General features: G+C 42.2%; 2 protein-coding genes and 1 long non-coding RNA gene across 3 annotated transcripts in view; 2 read left to right on the top strand and 1 right to left on the bottom strand.

Annotated features, from left to right (window-relative positions):
- Nucleotides 1-1,002: 1,002 nt before the first annotated feature.
- On the top strand, nucleotides 1,003-10,622 carry SNRPD1 (small nuclear ribonucleoprotein D1 polypeptide). Its single transcript, XM_038391639.2, has 4 exons — nucleotides 1,003-1,436; nucleotides 3,335-3,411; nucleotides 6,661-6,852; nucleotides 10,440-10,622. Exons 1-4 carry the CDS (start codon nucleotides 1,423-1,425, stop codon nucleotides 10,514-10,516), a joined length of 360 nt encoding a protein of 119 aa, XP_038247567.1. The 5' UTR covers nucleotides 1,003-1,422; the 3' UTR covers nucleotides 10,517-10,622.
- Nucleotides 10,623-11,932: 1,310 nt separating this feature from the next.
- The window catches only part of SLC6A20 (solute carrier family 6 member 20), a 36,884-nt gene continuing 30,957 nt past the window's right edge, over nucleotides 11,933-17,859 (bottom strand). The window contains exons 10-11 of the mRNA XM_038391638.2: nucleotides 14,935-15,100; nucleotides 11,933-12,082 (exon numbers count right to left, since the gene is read on the bottom strand). Of these exons, the coding sequence (XP_038247566.1) occupies nucleotides 11,933-12,082; nucleotides 14,935-15,100 (316 nt within the window). The remainder of the gene's footprint in view (nucleotides 12,083-14,934; nucleotides 15,101-17,859) is intronic.
- On the top strand, nucleotides 12,079-17,279 carry LOC122458921. The gene is made up of 3 exons (XR_006279261.1): nucleotides 12,079-13,179; nucleotides 13,357-15,733; nucleotides 16,725-17,279. It is a non-coding gene; the product is annotated as an uncharacterized LOC122458921 (long non-coding RNA).

Here is a 17,859-nt window from a genome sequence, read left to right on the forward strand (position 1 = left end):
TAAAGTAGAAATAAGTCAATATTTTATTCAAAATCCCTTTTGTTAAATGCTGATTGTAGAATACTCACCTCTACCATTGTGGAAACAATTACATGTTTTCTTTCAATTGGCAGTGTGATAGAGGTATAGGGTGACCATACATCCTGGTTTAGCTGAGACAGTCTCTTTTTTTTGAGCCTTGTCCTGACTATTCTCCTCTCCTCTTCCCCCCGCCCCCCCCCCCCCAAAACTGGGCACTTGTCCTGTTTGCTTTTTGCGCTGGGGTGGGGAGAGCAAAGGGACAGACAGCCTGACCTTTTTTTTTTTTTCCCCCTAAAACTGGGTGTTGTCTCAGGCGAGTGGTAACCCTAGATGCCTCAGGCTGACCAACCTGCAAGTGGCAGGGCTGGGGCTGATAGCCCCATAGAGGGGGAGGTGTCCCATTTTCATTTTGGGAAATAATGGTCTACATCAATAGGGGCGCCATATTGCTATTTATTGATCATGGTGCTATAAATAAACCTGTAAGTGAAGGGGGTTCATGGGCACAAAAGTTTAGTGTTTAGTTCATGCAGATAGTTACGTTGAAGGGCGTGTAGTTGGACCAGAACTATGGCCCTAGCCACATTATAGACAGGTCGCGCTGCAGTACAGCTGCAGGGGTCAGGTAAGTTTTGATCTTTATCCTTTATACGTGCCCAGTAAAGTACACTGCATTCAGAATCAATGTTGCAACCAGAGCCTAGGCCCAATTCCCGCGCTCAGGGTTGGGCTATTTGAAGTCTGACCGCACCTGCCGTGCCCGGGGCTCTAGGGCAGCCGTGCCCGGGGGCCAGCACCCAGGGTCAAAGGGGGACTAGTCTTCAGAGCCCTGCTGGCCCTTGGGGCGGGCTGAGCCCTTCCGCAACTCTCCACTAGCCCACGCGGGGGCAAGGCGGCCTAGCAGCGCCCCACCCAGCCCTTAGGAAATGAATTAGGGCTGCCGGGGCGGGAAGGGGCCGAAGGCTCGGCCTGCCCGGGCTGGAGCCACGGTGTGCGCGCGCGACCCCAGGCCTCCCAGCCGCTCTTAATGGGAAGGGTCTGGGCGGGGGCCCAGCCTGACCCCTAGAGCCCCGCCCCCGCCTGGCTCCGGCTGTTCGGCACCGCCCGGGGCAGCGGCACGGCGCAGGCCCGTCGGAGATAAGGGGCTGGCACCAGCGCGCAGGCGCGGCGTCCGCTCGGCAGGGGGCGCTCAAACCCCGCCTCTTCCCACTCATATCCGGGTGCGAGGAGAGTCACTTCCGGCCACTGAGTCGCCGCGCAGCGCCGTTTCTTTCACCGAGCGCCGGAGCGGCCTGGTCTGAGGCCTCCGCACCGAGCTCAATTTTTTTTTTCCCCTCCCCGCTGCCGGGGTTGCCGCTCTGTGGTCCCGGCCGGCTGGCCTGACGCCCCTGCTCCGCCGCCATGAAGCTCGTGAGGTGAGATGGGCCCGGATGGAGGCGGATTGGGGGATAGCGGGCAGCGGCCGGGAAAGGCGCGCGGGCGCGCGCTGGGCCGGAGCACGAACCTTTTCCCCCGTCTCGTGCCGCTCTGGCTGCTCGCGCTCCTCTCCCCGCCCTTCTCCCGCTCGTCTCGCGCCGCGGTCGCCCCGGGCTCCCCGTTTCACGGCGGGTGTGAGCAGGGGCCCAGTGGCCCCCACGCCCGGAGCAGGTGCCGCCTGGTAGCGGCTCTGCTCTAGCCTCGCCGAGCCGGCCCGGGGCCGCGAAGGGCTGCCGGGCAGGGCTGTGCCGGGGAGCCCCCCCCCCTCCCCCTCCAGCGCGCACCTGAGCCGGGGACTCGGGGGTGGCCGCTTCCGCCCGCCCCCACAGCGCGGGGTCGCCCCGGTCCCCGTCCCCCCGCGGCTGCTCCTTTCCAGGCATCCCCCTCAGGAAACTGATGTTTAACATCACGCACGTGGCTTTATAGCCGGACAGTTTTTGCTGGTCTCTGACCTTTGCTCGTTGGTTGTGACTCCATGGCTACTTCCGCTTTCTTCCTTAGCCAGCAAGCAAACATGAATCCGGTTATTGATTTAAAAAAAAAAAAAATGCTATCGCCCAATCTGGTGTCATTATTTCCCGCGTATTTTAAAGCAGCCCTCAACAAGTTATACAATTGTTTACTAGCCAGAAGATTTAGTCTCTTTTTTTAATTGTAATTGTGAGACTGGGGGGAATAAGGAAAAAATTTTGGCTTTCTTCTTAGAGCTGCTAAATTCAGCAAGAGAGGGACTCCCTACCCCCAGCTAATCCACAGACAGAGAGCATTCATGCAGTGCTTGTAAGTGCTGCTATGTCAGAGCATTCCCATCTGTCATATTTAACTTTAAAAGAAAAAAAAAAGCAAGTATGGCAGTGGATTTGTGTAAATCCTAACAGCTTCCCTTTAAAGCAATGTTTAAAGTGCTAATTATCCCCATTAAACAATAATTACAACAATTTTTAAAAAGTAACTTATTTTTCACTTTTGGTACTGTTCATCTCTTGCACTTCTTCATTCAGATTATACAAATGAAAATAGGTTAGTTTCTTGTGTTGTCATTTTCACTTTAAGGTTCATAAATGTTAGCACAAGCAATGGTGTTTGGGCTACAATAACTGTTTCATGCAAATGAGTTATTTAACAAATACCTTTACCATTGACAGCTTTGTAAAATCATTTTTTAACTAAACAAATTTTGGGCTAAACTAGCCCATTTCTGTTTAGGTACTGTTGTCCTAACTGTAAGAACAGTAGACAATGGAAGGGATTGTTAAGGGAGGTTTGTGAAACCTCCTTCACTGGAGGTTTTCAAAAGGAGGCTGGACAGCCATCTGTCTTGGGTGGTTTAAATAATAAATCCTGCATTTTGGCAAGGGGTTAGACTAGATGACCCTGCGGTGCCTTCTAGTGCTATGATGCAAGTAACGTACTTGGCTCTTTGCACCATAGCAGTAACTATAGCTGTTATATTTATTTTGTTAAAAAGCAAATTTTGTCTTAAGTGATGGGTAACCAGCAAAAAACTGCTTAATGAATGCTTTATAATTGGCTTCCAAATAAAGGTGTAGCAGAATTGTACTTGGTATGTTTGGGGATTCTTTGGAGCAGTATCCAATCAGGTTGCTTGGCAAGGATGGTCTCTTGCATGGTTTTCACTGTTGTGGTGGTCGTGTGTTTGTTGTTGCAAAGCCTCAGAGTCCATACAGAATTACTTTTTTGGAATATTATGAGGTTTGAGATCTCTTCCTACTTTGTGCAATATGCATGGCAGGGCCTGGGTACTTTCTGAAGATTATTCATGTATTGTGATATTGGAATGGAAGTTCTGTTTTTCAACTACACTTCTATTTTGCAGGTTTCTAATGAAATTGAGTCATGAGACTGTGACCATTGAACTGAAGAATGGAACACAGGTGCATGGAACAATCACAGGTATGATATTCAAGAGGTTGGACCCTAAACTAAAATAATTAAGGAATTGATAGACAGTGAAAGGAAAATCTCTTCTCTTCTAAAGAGACTCCACTGTGATAGCTAAATAAGTCTCCTTAAGAGATGCATTTTGTGAAATATTTGGTGACAAAAAGTTTAAAATCACCCCACAACCAGTAGCATTAGGAACATCAGTTTAGAGTTCTTCCTTACTCAGATATTTATTTGTGGTGAGTGAATGTTCAGACTGTACATGTAATTTAAAGACCAGCAACAGGCAACTAATCTAATGTACGAGATGTTCTCAAAGTTTTAATAATATGGACCACATCTGAATAAATACTGTGTTGAGGACCACCACCTGTCTCTCACTGGGGTTTACTGTGTTTGGTTTTTTTCTCCCCACCCTTTGTGTTCTGTTATCCTCTCTGACTTTCCTATGCAGGTTTCTTTGCTGCCTTCTGCTCCTGCATATGCTTCTTGATCCTTTAGTTCCTTCTGCCTTGAATTTGCTGCTCAACTGCATTTTTCCTTTCTCCTACATTTCCATTGACATTCTTCTTCATGTAGTAACTAGCATCTCCAGACCCAGGTGGTGGCTCTTGTCTCTTCTCCTCCTTTATATAGAGGCATCCCCTACTAAAGGCAGGTAAAAATGAGATAACTTATCTGTAATTACAGGCAGCTGAGCTCTTATCAAGAGCCTAGGTGCATGTAGAAGCAACTGGAAGCATGGCCATCACTCTGACCTGCCAGCTCTTCATAGACCACCAGGAAGTGCTTTGAAGACTCATAGATCATAATTGGTCACAATAATAGACCAGGGGGCAAAATGTCAAATTTTGTAATATTGTTTAATGTTGTAATAAGCTTCTGTATTGAGATTCTGGTCTGTTGGATTATAATACTGAAAGCCAGGTACTCCTGAATTGTAATAATTGGCACACCAAAGTGGCTTAGGGGAATCTCTTTTAGGCCTTGTCTATACACAAAGTTGCATTGGTTTAACTAAAGGTGTGTCTGGTCTACCCTCTAGTTTTACTGTGGATGTTTGTGTACAGCTGTCAGTAAGGGTTGTGATTATTATTTTTTTTTTAAAGACACAGTTATGGCAGTAAACCGCCCTAGTGTAGACAGTTATACCGGGATAGCTTATTTTGTTTTGTTGAACCACAGTAAGCTAGTGTAACCAGTGTAAGCATGTTTATAAAGGTATAATTTCATCTACAGTAGGACTCTTTTTCTGCTGGAGGTACCAGGTTTATATTTCGCTGATGACTAGGGCCCTACCAAATTTACGGTCCGTTTTGGTCAATTTCATGGTCATAGGATTTTAAAAATAATAAATCTCATGATTTCAGTTATTTAAATCCAAAATGTCACTGTGTTGTAATTGTAGGGGTCCTGACCCAAAAAGGAGTTGGGGGGGTCGCGGTACTGCTACCCTTACTTCTGTGCTGTTGCTGGTGGCGGTGCTGCCTTCAGAGCTGGGCAGCTGCTGGCTGTGATCCCAGCTCTGAAGGCAGAGCTGCCACCAACAGCAGCGGGACAGAAGTAAGGATGGCATGGTATGGTAATGCCACCTTTACTTCTGCGCTGCTGCCTGCAGAGCTGGGCCCTCAGCAGCCACCGTTCTCCAGCTGCCCAGTTCTGAAGGCAGCAGTGCAGAAGCAAGGGTGGCATGGTATGGTATTGCCATCCTTACTTCTGCACTGCTGCTGGCGGGGCGCTGCCTTCAGACCTGGGTGTCCAGCCAACAGTTGCCACTCTCTGGCTGTCCAGCTCTGAAGGCAGCACATAAGTAAGGGTGGCAATAATGCAACCCCCCTAAAATAACCTTGCTTCCCCCGCAACTCCCTTTTGGGTCAGGACCCCTGGTTTGCGAAACACTGGTCTCCCCGTGAAATCTGTATAGTATATGGTAAAAGTGCACACAAGATCAAATTTCACAAGGGGAGACCAGATTGCACAGTCAATGAAATGTTTTACGTGGCCATTTGATAGGGCCCTACTGATGACACACAATAGGTGTAGAGGTTGGTTGTTACAAATGCACATAATTATTTGATTTCTTTTCTTTTTAATAAAATCTAGGAAATGAAATACAAAGAAAGATTTGTTAAAATAATGTTAAGATTGTAAAGTTAGGTACTTATAAGTTATTAAGTTTGTCTATTAATTCTGCGTCCTTGTATGTATCATGATACATCAGGCTATGTTTTAGTCATGGGTATTTTTAGTAAAAGTCATGGACCGTAAACAAAAATTCACAGGCCAGTGACCTGTCCAGGACTTTTACTAAAAATACCCACCATGACTAAATCTTGGGCTGTGGGTAGTCTGGGACCCCTGCTGGTGCTGGGAAGAAGGGATATTGGCGAGGCTTCCTACCTGGCTCTGGGTCCCTGCAGCTCCTAGGTGGTGGAGGCTGGGGTCAAGGCAGGAGCTCTGCTATTCCCATCACAAGCACTGGTTGCCGAAGCTCCCATTGGCTGGGAACCGCAGCCAATGGGAGCTGCAGGGGCGGGGCCTGCGGGCCTGAGCAACACATGGCTTGGAGGCCCCTCCGCTGCCTAGGAATTGCAGGGAGGCCATGCCACTGTGAGCTGGGGAGCCCCCCCCCCCACTTCAGCCCTGAGTCCTCTTCCATACACCCAAACTGCTGCAGCTGGCCCAGGGGCTGCCTGGCTTGGGCAGCCCCTGAGCCAAGCACCAGCCACTGCAGAAGCCATGGAGGTCACTAAAAGTCACGGAATCCATGACTTCTGTAACATCCATGACAGACTCACAGCCTTAATGATGCGGTCTTTAATTAAGTGATTATACACTTCTTTTTTTCTTGCAGGACCACTGCTGAACTTGAGTGCCAGGATGAGTAAAGCTCAGTGAATAAACCAGGGTTGTGCAGTCAATGAGTCTGTTCAACCATTGCCTCATTAGCAGTTGAAGGGGGAAGGTATTTAAAGAACGATATAGGGGACTACAGGAAGAGAAAGGATGGTCTTGTGATTAAGGCAGTTGAATGCTATCTAGGTGAATTGGATTCTATTTCTGGTTCTACTAGACTTACCATTTGTTGTCAGATTTTTCCACACATAGCTACTAATTGTGCGCCTCCTTTTCAAATGTAAGTCTCGTAACAATGTCCTTTCGAAAATGGCATTACCTAGCATACTAAAAGTAACCAATTTTTTGATGCATTTAGTCTTTCTCTTCCCTAAAATTTGTCATCCCTCTGTTGTGTTTCAGGAGTGGATGTCAGTATGAATACACATCTTAAAGCTGTGAAAATGACACTGAAGAACAGAGAGCCTGTACAGTTGGAGACATTGAGTATTCGAGGAAATAACATTCGATACTTCATTCTGCCAGACAGTTTACCTCTGGATACCTTGCTAGTGGATGTTGAACCAAAAGTCAAATCCAAGAAAAGGGAAGCAGGTTAGTTTGTGATTTCACCTTTGTTTTATTCCAGATTACTAAGAGGGTGTTTTGTTTGCTCCATAAATTAGTACTTCTATTGAATCTGAAGTAATCTTTAAAAAGTTTTGAGGTTTCTTGTCCTCTAGCTGGAAGGCACTGGCAGTTTGTAGATTATTTGATGTCCTGATAGCCTTAAACATTAAGTTTCATTAACTTGGACACCCTTCTTAAATTCTACATAAATCTGAAATTGTGTGTATGTGATGTCCTACCAGAGAAGACATTTTTTTTTAAGTTGGAGAAAAAAATAATTTTAAAATGACTCTTGAAGTTCACTAGTGTGTGCGTGCCGCATCTCTGTTTGCACTATTAACTTCAGGTTTTGTTTCTTAATCTCAATGAGCTAGTACAGAGGGGACTCTTTCTATGACGAGTGGATAACTGTGGAGTTGTGTGTTACGGGGGAAAAAAATGAACCTTTGGATTCTATATGGTCTCTGAAGATCTTAACTTTCTTGATAAGCCTGGGATGTTTTCAGATAGGTTGAGTTCTGGCCCCAACTCCCATCTACATCATATTTTAACACAAGAATGTTCTAATTTTTTCCTCAGACAGACAATTCTTAAACGAAAAATATTTAGATAGCATTAAAGTTGTAAATAGTGTGGCTTTAAATTAATGGCCCTCTATTAGAACTTTGTTGTAACAAGAAAAACTAGAAAAAGAGATGAAGTGAGCTGTAGCTCACGAAAGCTTATGCTCTAATAAATTTGTTACTCTAAGGTGCCACAAGTACTCCTTTTCTTTTTAGAAAAAGAGAATTTGTAGTTTGGGGTTCATAAACAACTTTACCCCTGTGCTATGTTTTCACCCACCTGATAAGAATATGCTTAAGATAACTTCACTTGAAGCTTTCAGATCATTAACTGCTCTTGGAAACAATAAATTCTGTGAATGGAACCATGATATGCTTTACAGAAATGTTGGCCCCCTTCTTTCCTCCTTAATAAATAGCATCCTAGCCTGGTTTGATGAATGTAGCCCTCTGAATATCAGAGAGGTAGCCGTGTTAGTCTGTATCCACAAAAACAACGAAGAGTCCGGTGGCACCTGAAAGACTAATAGAGATTTATTTGGGCATAAGCTTCCGTGGGTAAAAAACCACTTCTGAAAAACCCGTGCGTTTGAAGAAGTGGGTTTTTTATCCACGAAAGCTTATGCCCAAATAAATGTTAGTCTTTAAGGTGCCACCGGACTCCTCGTTTTTGTAGTACTCTGAGGTATCTGGCCCATATTATGTGGATTGTATAAAGGGGATAAGTGAGCTGTAATGGAGTTTGGGTTCTCTAATTTATATTAATAAGATGATTTCAGGGTCTGGACAGTGTAGCTCTAATCTGTGTAGGCACACTGATAGGGCTCTCCACAACATTGTGAGACTCCCCCACCCTCTATGAATAATCTATTGACCATGTTGGAAATAGAAATAGCAGGCATATTTCAGAGTAGCAGCCGTGTTAGTCTGTATCTGCAAAAAGAAAAGGAGTACTTGTGGTACCTTAGCGTAACACATTTATTTAGGTCAGTACATGAAGGATAAGTTACATTGTACCATATGGGAAGGTGAACTAGAGAATGATCTTTGAGTCATTTGTGTTGGATGGTGGTTTGTGGCTTGTACTGGAAACAAATGAGGTAGCTAGATAGTAGTTTGTTTCTGACTTAATACATTGAGACTGTGACATGGTGGGTCGAGTTCAAGTTATTGGAAATCTCAATCATTTTTGGAAATTGAGTAAAAGTAGCTTCAGGTTAATACACTTGTTCCTGAGTACCTCTGTCAAATTTTGTTTCTGCTATAATTTATTCCTTTTTTTTTCAAATGTTTTTCTTGTGATCTGAATGGTTTTGTCTAGAATCTTTCATTTAATTACCTTCGAAAAATAGGTAAAGACATTTCAACAAAGCTTTTTTTTTTTTAAAGCTGGTGATATCCATTTCAGGTTCTTTGTGGAACTTTTCCTACAGAATTCCTCACTACTTGTGCAACTAAGCATTCAGGTGTTTTCAGTTAATATTGATGTGCAGCATAACTATTCACATTTTTCATTTATTAATTTCCATTATTGGTAAATGGACACTGAATTAATCTGCCAAGAAGTAGTTACAGTTCTCTTAGGGGGAGGTGCATGCTGCATGTTTGTGCCAGGTTCTGCTTTCAACTGTGAAATCCTTCATCCCTCCGTCCCCCCCCTCCCCCACTTACTTTGTCAAATATTGCAGGGGAGGAAGAAAAGTGAACTGTTATGTATTTCAAAATATTTTACTCTAAAGTGTGAACAGGTTTTTACAATATTGCATAAGTTTCATAACATTTCTTGTTCATCAACGAGCTCAATTAATCAGAAATCCCAACATGTATGACTGTAATATGTAATTAGAGCTATTTATCTCAGTTTGCTAATTCTCCATAATAATGCACCTCACTGATGTTTTATGAAGATAAACCCATTTTTTTCAGATCTTCACAATACTCTCCATCATCTCAAACCATAGTTAAACATGCAAAGCACATGATTAGAACACACCCCTAAATGGTTATGGGGTCATACCCAGCCTCCTTTGGGTGAAATTGAACCATACCCATTAACAGAATGTCATGAAGCCATATGATTGAGGCACATTTATTGCTTCCAATTCCCATTGCTTAAAAGAGGCAAGTGCCTTTTGTATGGGATATGTCTCTTTTGAAAGTCTCTGCCTAGTGGGATATATAAAATCTGTAGCAGCTTGGTCAGTAGTTCTGTCAGGCATGTATTAGGAAAAAAGACATGCCAACATAGTAGGTAAATTTTGTTATGAATGTATGAATAGGATCTCACTTAGCATGTTCTTTCCTATTCAATATTGTAAATCAGTTGGATGATTTCCACCTTTCTTGAACTAACCTGTTGCAGCCAAAAGATGGCCAAAAATTGAAATGCTCAGCACCCAACATTTCTTTTTGAAAACAACGGGAGCTGTTGAACGATCAGCTCTTGATAAAATGTAGCCACTCTTTTTAGTTGCCTAAAAGGAAGTTGAGCAGTTTGGAAAATCTGGCCCTATACTTACACATTTTACACCTACCTTTTGCCTGCTTCTTTGCCACACATATTTTGTCATAGTTAATAAATTATATGAATAAGGTGTGAAGCCCACAGCGTTGTAGCATCTTGTGTATTTAAATCCCAATTCCTGAATGGTTAGGCTTTATTCAGAAAGAGAGAGAAGGGCATGTGTCAAGCTTTCATAATCAGAAAGCTAGTATATGCCTTTGTTTTCAGAAGTGAAAGTAGAGTTAAGTGTAAATTGTATAAGTTTTTGTTTAAAAAAAAAAATACAAAAATCAAGTGCAAGGGAATTGACATAGAGGGGGAAAAAAACCCCAAAAACTTCGGTGTGTCTGAAATTCAGTAGCATTATCACAGTCTGGTATCCAGTTACAAGTCCTGTATGATAAAATACAGTGTCTTTTACACTTGATACAGCATATGCTTTATTTCAGATAACTTTTACACCTGAATAGAGTTTAACTTGTTCTTTGTTTTGTTTGCTTGCTCAGTTGCAGGAAGAGGCCGTGGCAGAGGTCGGGGCAGAGGCCGTGGCCGTGGCAGAGGAAGAGGGGGACCTAGGCGATAACTTCTCTCTCGCCACAGATACATGTTACAAAATTCTAAGCAGTTTGATATTTTTTGTACAGGTTTTGTTTACAGTGTCAATTTTTAATAAACACAAATGTGGAAAAGTTGTCTCTTTTTGTCAGTTAAGCCCTGAGTGGGGTTTGTATTCATTGTATGCAATAGTAGAGCATTGCTGCAGACTAAGCATGCCATGTTACCTTTGTACATGCGGTTCAGCTGAGAGAGTTTCTTTTCCTAGTACATACTATAATTTCACCTCTAGCTTTTCTCTGACCAGGTAAGCTACTTATTATGTTGTAATACTGTTCAATCAAAATGAATATTGCTTCTTCCTTTGCAAGACACCTACCGTGTTCTATTAAGGTCACATAACCAAAATGTGTACTTAGAGAATTTATACTTTTAAGTGTTGTGTTTTGTTTAACATTGCATTTCAGGGTCACCTCTTCTGTAGTTCTAAACAAAAATTAGTACAATTCTACTATCTAATTGAAATTCAGTGTAACACATCATGAGTTCATTCTGTTATAGAAAAAATTTCTCACAGGGAAAAATGGTTCAGGTCTATAAAACATTGGAATGTGGCATAAGATTAAAATCAAAATACATATCCATGGGTGTGAACTTTGTTCAAGTTAGTTGTATGGTGTGAGGCTTTTGTATTGAGTGGTTTGTGAAACTGTCACAGATGCATTTTACTGCTTAAAGGTGTGCATCTACTTAGTAACTCCCTAGAAAACAAGTACTGTACACAGTTGCATAGTGGAACCTGATATTTACTTCTATTGGAAACATAAGAATTGACACAGCTTATGCATAAGCTTAAGCTGTTTTGCTTTTACGTTGGCTCTTTTAAGAAATATACAGATACTTCCTAGTAATTTTTTCTCTCAAATAGAAAAGACTCTCCCATTCAGATTACAAAATTTGACAAGTCAAACTATATATATATATATATATATATATATATATATATATATATATATAAAACTTCAAGAAACGCAGTCATGTATATGCATACTATTTTGAAGAGTAATTTCCAGTACTTCAGTTACAAGAGAACTAGCTTTCATATAATTGATGCTTATTGTTTTAAGTAGGCAGTACTGCACAGTGAGAGATAACAGCCTAACATCAGTTGTCATTACCCAGTAATACTTGGTAACTTGTGCTAAATGGCTTTTTGTGAACTGCTGTTCTTTGTATATCAGTTTGAGACCCTCTTAAAGCTTCATCTGCTACAGAAAAGCTTTTTGAACCACTGTGGGAGCTGCCAAGAGCACTTCATGGTAAATACATCACCCAAGATTCTGCAGATCTATAAATAGTTGCTACAAGTAATGGTTACTGTGGTCTCCAAGATCCACACAGTTATTGCAACTGGTGATGTTTTCATGAGTCCAGTTATGAATGTTCATTCAAGAGTTGATACATTTCTCTTCTTCAGTCTCTTCATAATAAAAACTATTAATGCACCTAGTGGTATACACATTGTGGATGCAGCCACAAGTAGTCCAATAACTGCCAGGGCATAATTTGGATAGTCTTTTGTAACCAGTTGACCCTGCGAATAAGACAGAATATTAGCATGAAGTAATTGTAGCCCTCTCCTCTTTGTAACTTACTATAAGAAATTAGATCCTTTACTGCCCCAAAAGTGTTGGATCTTTAATTTTTGATGGCTGGCAGTGATCTTAAATTTATACACAGTTTTGCTATAGAACAAAGTTAAGTTGTAAAGCAGATGTTTGTGTGTAGAGGTGGTCAATATACCTTGATGTGTAAATATCAAGGATTGGTGTGGACTGTCACTTCAAGAGACATCACTCATTTTAGTCACTGAGTTTGCTGTGCACAATATCTATTTTCTTCTTCTTACCAAAAACTTATAGTAGAAATAAAGAATCATGAAAACCGTTATAGAAAGTTATTCTGGCTAATGGGTTGAATACCACAGCATTTTGTATTTCTTATATGATTAATTTTTGTCCTGTATGTGGGCTGCAGCAGGTTGAGAGATGGACTACAGAGCTTCAGTCACTACTGACCTAGGCTGGATGTGAACTGCCAACCTTGAGGCAAGGTACTAGTAGTGTGCGCCACGCAAAATAAGTGAATGGTTTCATGTCAGTTCTCATACTTCCCGGGATAGACCATTGCCTCAGTAATTTGAACAGAGGCCACATCCTGAACAGTCATGGAAACAGTTACCCTCATCCCTTGACTACACCCTGATAGATGGTAGGTGACCAGATGTCCTGATTTTATAGGGACAGTCCCGATTTTTGGGTCTTTTTCTTGTACAGACTCCTATTACCCCTTCTCCTGACCCAATTTTTCACACTTGCTGTCTGGTCGCCCTAGTAGATGGGGTAACTAGCATTGTTGCTGCCTATGCTTATCTGTCTGTAGTTAATGTGGTTGTTACTCCTGTCAGCACCTTTTAACAACACTAAGCTCATTGAAAGTTTTGTTGTTCTTTTTAAGTTGTAGGGTATGCCTATTCTAAATACAGTATTAGTATGGCTCACTTCACTTCCTGTCTCTAAGTGGCAGAAAGATGCTGTCTTCATCATGAATTTAGAATAAGCCCTTCCCAGATTATGTATGCACATCTCTAAAGCACTCCACTCTCAAGCAGTCAGAAAGTAAAGGTACAAGGTTTCAGAGTAGCAGCTGTGTTGGTCTGTATTCGCAAAAAGAAAAGGAGTACTTGTGGCACCTTAGAGACTAACAAATTTATTTGAGCATAAGCTTTCGTGAACTACAGCTTCATCACCCGATGAAGTGAGGTGTAGCTCACGAAAGCTTATGCTCAAATAAATTTTAGTGTACAAGGTGTCACTTTCCTTGTTAGTGCCACTATAAAAAGACCAAAATGTGTGAAATTCAAGGTTTAGTGGCATCGAGGAGCTAAAGCTGTTTTTTTTTAAAAAAAAAAAACAAAAACCTGAACTGTTTTTAAAAAATCTAAACTACATGGCTGCAGTTCTATTCCTACAGCATCACTATGTCCTATGGGATTTAAGCTTCTCTTTTTTTTTTCTCCCATGCTCAATGGAATTATCTGAATTCCAACTGTAGCCTGCTAATTCTCCCTCCTCTTTTAAATGTGCTCCCTTACAGCATGGTACAGGGTCAGAGGGTATGAGGGTTCATAGTCATGGATAGTCCTCTTATTCTTGCTGAAAGTGAACAGAGCTGTGACCAACACTCCATGAACTAATCAATATGGAGGCTGTTCAGAAGTGCTGTACGTGTGCCTTTAGTGGTGGGCGTACTGTAGCTGTCTGCTCTCAGCTTTGGTAGTCTGGGAATGAAGCTAAATGATGTAATGCAACCCAAAGCTACTGTCTAGCTATTCAGAGTTTTACTATATATCCACTTTTTTCCCATAATGTAATTAGTGCTTAAATGGAGAAACTGAATGGAGGCCTGCATCTTGCATTCAGCAACACCATCTAGATTTCTCTGAACATTTGAAGGGGTTATCAGCAGTGATACAGCCCATACAGCTAGCCTTGTGTGAGATACTGCAATATAGCAGCTGTCCTTTAAGTGTTGCCCCTTATCAGTTGGAAGCTGGCAGCAAGCAACAGCTTACTGTAACTGGTACGGGTAAATATTTGTTACAGATGGTTAACATTAAACTTGTGAGAAATGTTAGTGCTTTTAACTTATTTTGAGGCCAAATTTGTCACTGGAAACTTTCTCAGCAGGAGTATTCCTTTCTGACATGGCACACTTGTGATCCCTGTCTCTGCAAAATGTTTTCAGTCTTGCTGCATTGGAATCTGCTGTTCTCCAGCCAACAGCAGAAACGCACACCCTTTCAAATACCCAAATTAGCAGTGGCATGAAAACACCATAAAATTGATTACTTTCCTTTTAATAACATAACGGGAACATATTCTGGATTATGAAATTAATATTTACTTATGAAAATCAAATTGTTGTTTCTCTGTGATAAACACGTATTGTATTATGCCCACTAGGGAGAATGAACTAGATTGTGAATCATTCTATTGTATATGTAATTAGGTATGTAGGAGCTTTATTCAAAGTACTGAAAACCTCTTGGCCTTTGTGAATAGGAAACAACATTTTCATAAATCAATCACTTAGTGTGGTATCACTGCTGATTTTATAAATTTTGTCTTTGTTCAAAATATCACAAGTGATTCTAACTCTTGGATGAAAGCTTTTTTATTTATGTGAGGGTTAGGGAATGCAGCTGCTTCTGCCTTGCATTAAAATTAAAGACCCATATTCGTTCCAGATTGAAACCTGCTATGTGAATTTTCAGCTGGTGCAATTTAAGCTGGCTACCTCCACTCCTTGAATGTACCAATAGCTTCGAGTCCCAATGGCAAGCAGGGACTGGTGATAAAACAAAGTGATAAGTAAAATAAATACCTGTGTGGCATCCCAGGCTTTGTATTGCAGGGTTCCTGTGCTGATGTAGTCAGTGAGGTAAAATATAAACAAGCTTATAATTAGCACAGGACTGGCAAAAGCCCACATAATTTTCCAATACCAGTTTGGCTTATGTCCGAGCATTAGGAGAAGGTCTTTTTCAAATCTGTTTTAAATTTAAAAAAAAAAAAAAATTACACCATTTGTTGAAGTATGCTACTATTTTTAGTTTAGATTTTGCATTAGTAGGTTAGATACTAGGAAAAAAACTTCTACCTGCAAAGGGCAGTTAAGCTTTGGCATAGGCTTCCAAGGGCAGTTGTGAAATCCCCATCACTGGAGGTATTTAAGAACTGGTTTGACAAATGCCTGTCAGGGATGGACTAGGTTTCACTGGTCCTGCCTCAGTACAGGGGCCTGGACTTGATGACTTTTCAAGGTCCCTTCCTCGTATTTCTTGGCCAGGAAAACTCGGATGGCTATTATTGCAGACAGCTAAATACCATTGGGCTCTACGTTAGGGGAAAAAGGTGTATTTTGAAAGATATAAAGGAAAAAGGGTTGTGGGGACTTTCTAATGTGTAGGGCCTAGAGATTAATATGTGAAGCCTGTTAACAAGCCCTATCTGAGTATGTACAAATAATATGTACCTAGGTGTGCCCTACAACTATAAAGGACCGAATCTGCCTGTAGGGAGAAAGCATGTGTGGCTAGGCAAGATGTGAGCTGAAAGAGACCTAGCTGCAGGGAATTAGCCTCGCTAGGAGTATCTGCTAAGGTCAAAAGGTGGCGTAATTTGTATTCATAGAATCATAGAATATCAGGGTTGGAAGGGACCTCAGGAAGTCATCTAATCCAACCCCCTGCTCAAAGCAGGACCAATCCCTAACTAAATCATCCCAATCAGGGCTTTGTCTGACCTTAAAATTTCACCACCTCCCTAGGTAACGCATTCCAGTGTTTCACCACTCTCCTAGTGAAAAAGTTTTTCCTAATATCCAATCTAAACGTCCCCCACTACAACTTGAGACCATTACTTCTCGTTTTGTCATCTGCTACCACTGAGAACAGTCTAGATCCATCCTCTTTGGAACCCCCTTTCAGGTAGTTGAAAGCAGCTATCAAATCCCCCCTCATTCTTCTCTTCTGCCGACTAAACAATCCCAGTTTCCTCAGCCTCTCGTCATAAGTTGTGTTCCAGTCCCCTAATCATTTTTGTTGCCTCCGCTGGACTCGTTCCAATTTTTCTACATCCTTCTTTTAGTGTCCAAAACTGGACACAGTACTCCAAATGAGGCCTCACCAATGTCAAATAGAGGGGAACGATCATGTCCCTTGATCTTCTGGCAATGCCCCTACTTCCACATCCCAAAATGCCATTGGCCTTCTTGGCAACAAGGGCACACTGTTGACTCATATCCAGCTTCTCATCCACTGTAACCCCTAAGTCCTTTTCTGCAGAACTGCTTTCTAGCCATTTGGTCCCTAGTCTGTAGCGGTGCATGGGATTCTTCTGTCCTAAGTGCAGGACTCTGCACTTGTCCTTGTCGAACCTCATCAGATTTCTTTTGGCCCAATCCTCTAATTTGTCTAGGCCCCTCTGTATCCTATCCCTACCCTCCAGCGTATCTCTCCTTCCTCTCCTCACAGTTTAGTGTCATCTGCAAACTTGCTGAGGGTGCAATCCACACCATCCTCCAGATCATTTATGAAGATATTGAACAAAAACGGCCTGAGGACCAACCCTTGGGGCACTCCACTTGATACTGGCTGCCAACTAGACATGGAGCTATTGAGCAGAAGTTAAGTGGAAAAGCGAAAGAGCTTGAGAAAAGCAGGTAGAATCATTAAGTTTTCTAGCTGTTTTTTTTTTTTCCAACCTAAGCGACTGCCCCCTAAACAAAGGCAAAAAGTTCTGTATTCGTTCAGAAAATGCATGCTGCTCAGTGACCTAGGAGACAGATTATGGCCCTGGCAGAAATGCTTAAGTAACCTATGTGGACAAAACTGACTGCCACCTTTTTTATTTTCAAACCTGTGGGGAAGTGTGTGTTTGGCACTATGCAGTACCATAAGATCCTTTGTGAAAATGTGTGGGAAATACTAAGCATGGGAGTCACATATTTGGTCCCAGGTTTTGTATAATGATGTAACATACATCTATGAACTGGATGTAGTAAATATGTTTACATATTTTAATGACTTAATTGGATATACATAGATACATGGATATTAAGGTCAGAAGGGACCCTTATGATCGTCTAGTGTGACCTTCTGCACAACGCAGGCCACAGAATCTCAACCACCCACTCCTGTAATAAACCCCTAATCTATGTCTGAGCTATCGAAGCCCTCAAATCGTGGTTTAAAGACTTCAAGGAGCAGAGAATCCTCCAGCAAGTGACCCCTGCCCCATGCTACAGAGGAAGGCGAAAAACCTCCAAGGCCTCTTCCACTCTGCCCTAGAGGAGAATTCCTTCCCGACCCCAAATATGGCAATCAGCTGACCCTTGAGCATATGGGCAAGATTCACCAGCCAGATACCCAGGAAAGAATTCTCTGTAGTAACTCAGATCCCATCCATCTAACATCCCATCACAAGTCATTGGGTCTAAAAACTTTAAATTCACTGTTCAGCGAACCAAGTACAAACTTAACATATCAGAGGTGTCAGCATACACACGCGTGCACCACTGGCCCCTGCACTTACAGAACACAGGTGCTTGGGCTTTGCAATAGATGAGATCACGATGCTTTTCTTTGCAGTTACGAGGTTTTTCTTGGCCTTGCTTGCTGCTCTTGCAAGCAGTACTAAGCATTGCTCTGAGGAATGCCACTGACCTGAGTACTTGCATGGGAAGGGATTGCAGTCGCAAGACCCTTAAACATCAAGATTGTTTTTACCTCTGAACGGATGAGTCTGA

Source organism: Dermochelys coriacea, chromosome 2 (genome assembly GCF_009764565.3).
Source record: "Dermochelys coriacea isolate rDerCor1 chromosome 2, rDerCor1.pri.v4, whole genome shotgun sequence".
NCBI classification, from domain to species: domain Eukaryota; kingdom Metazoa; phylum Chordata; order Testudines; family Dermochelyidae; genus Dermochelys; species Dermochelys coriacea.

Bases quoted from the DNA above. Each gene is read 5' to 3' on its own strand.
- SNRPD1 (XM_038391639.2), top strand. The intron at 3,412-6,660 runs GTATGATATTCA...GTTGTGTTTCAG, and splicing joins GGTGCATGGAACAATCACAG to GAGTGGATGTCAGTATGAAT. The intron at 6,853-10,439 runs GTTAGTTTGTGA...TTGCTTGCTCAG, and splicing joins ATCCAAGAAAAGGGAAGCAG to TTGCAGGAAGAGGCCGTGGC.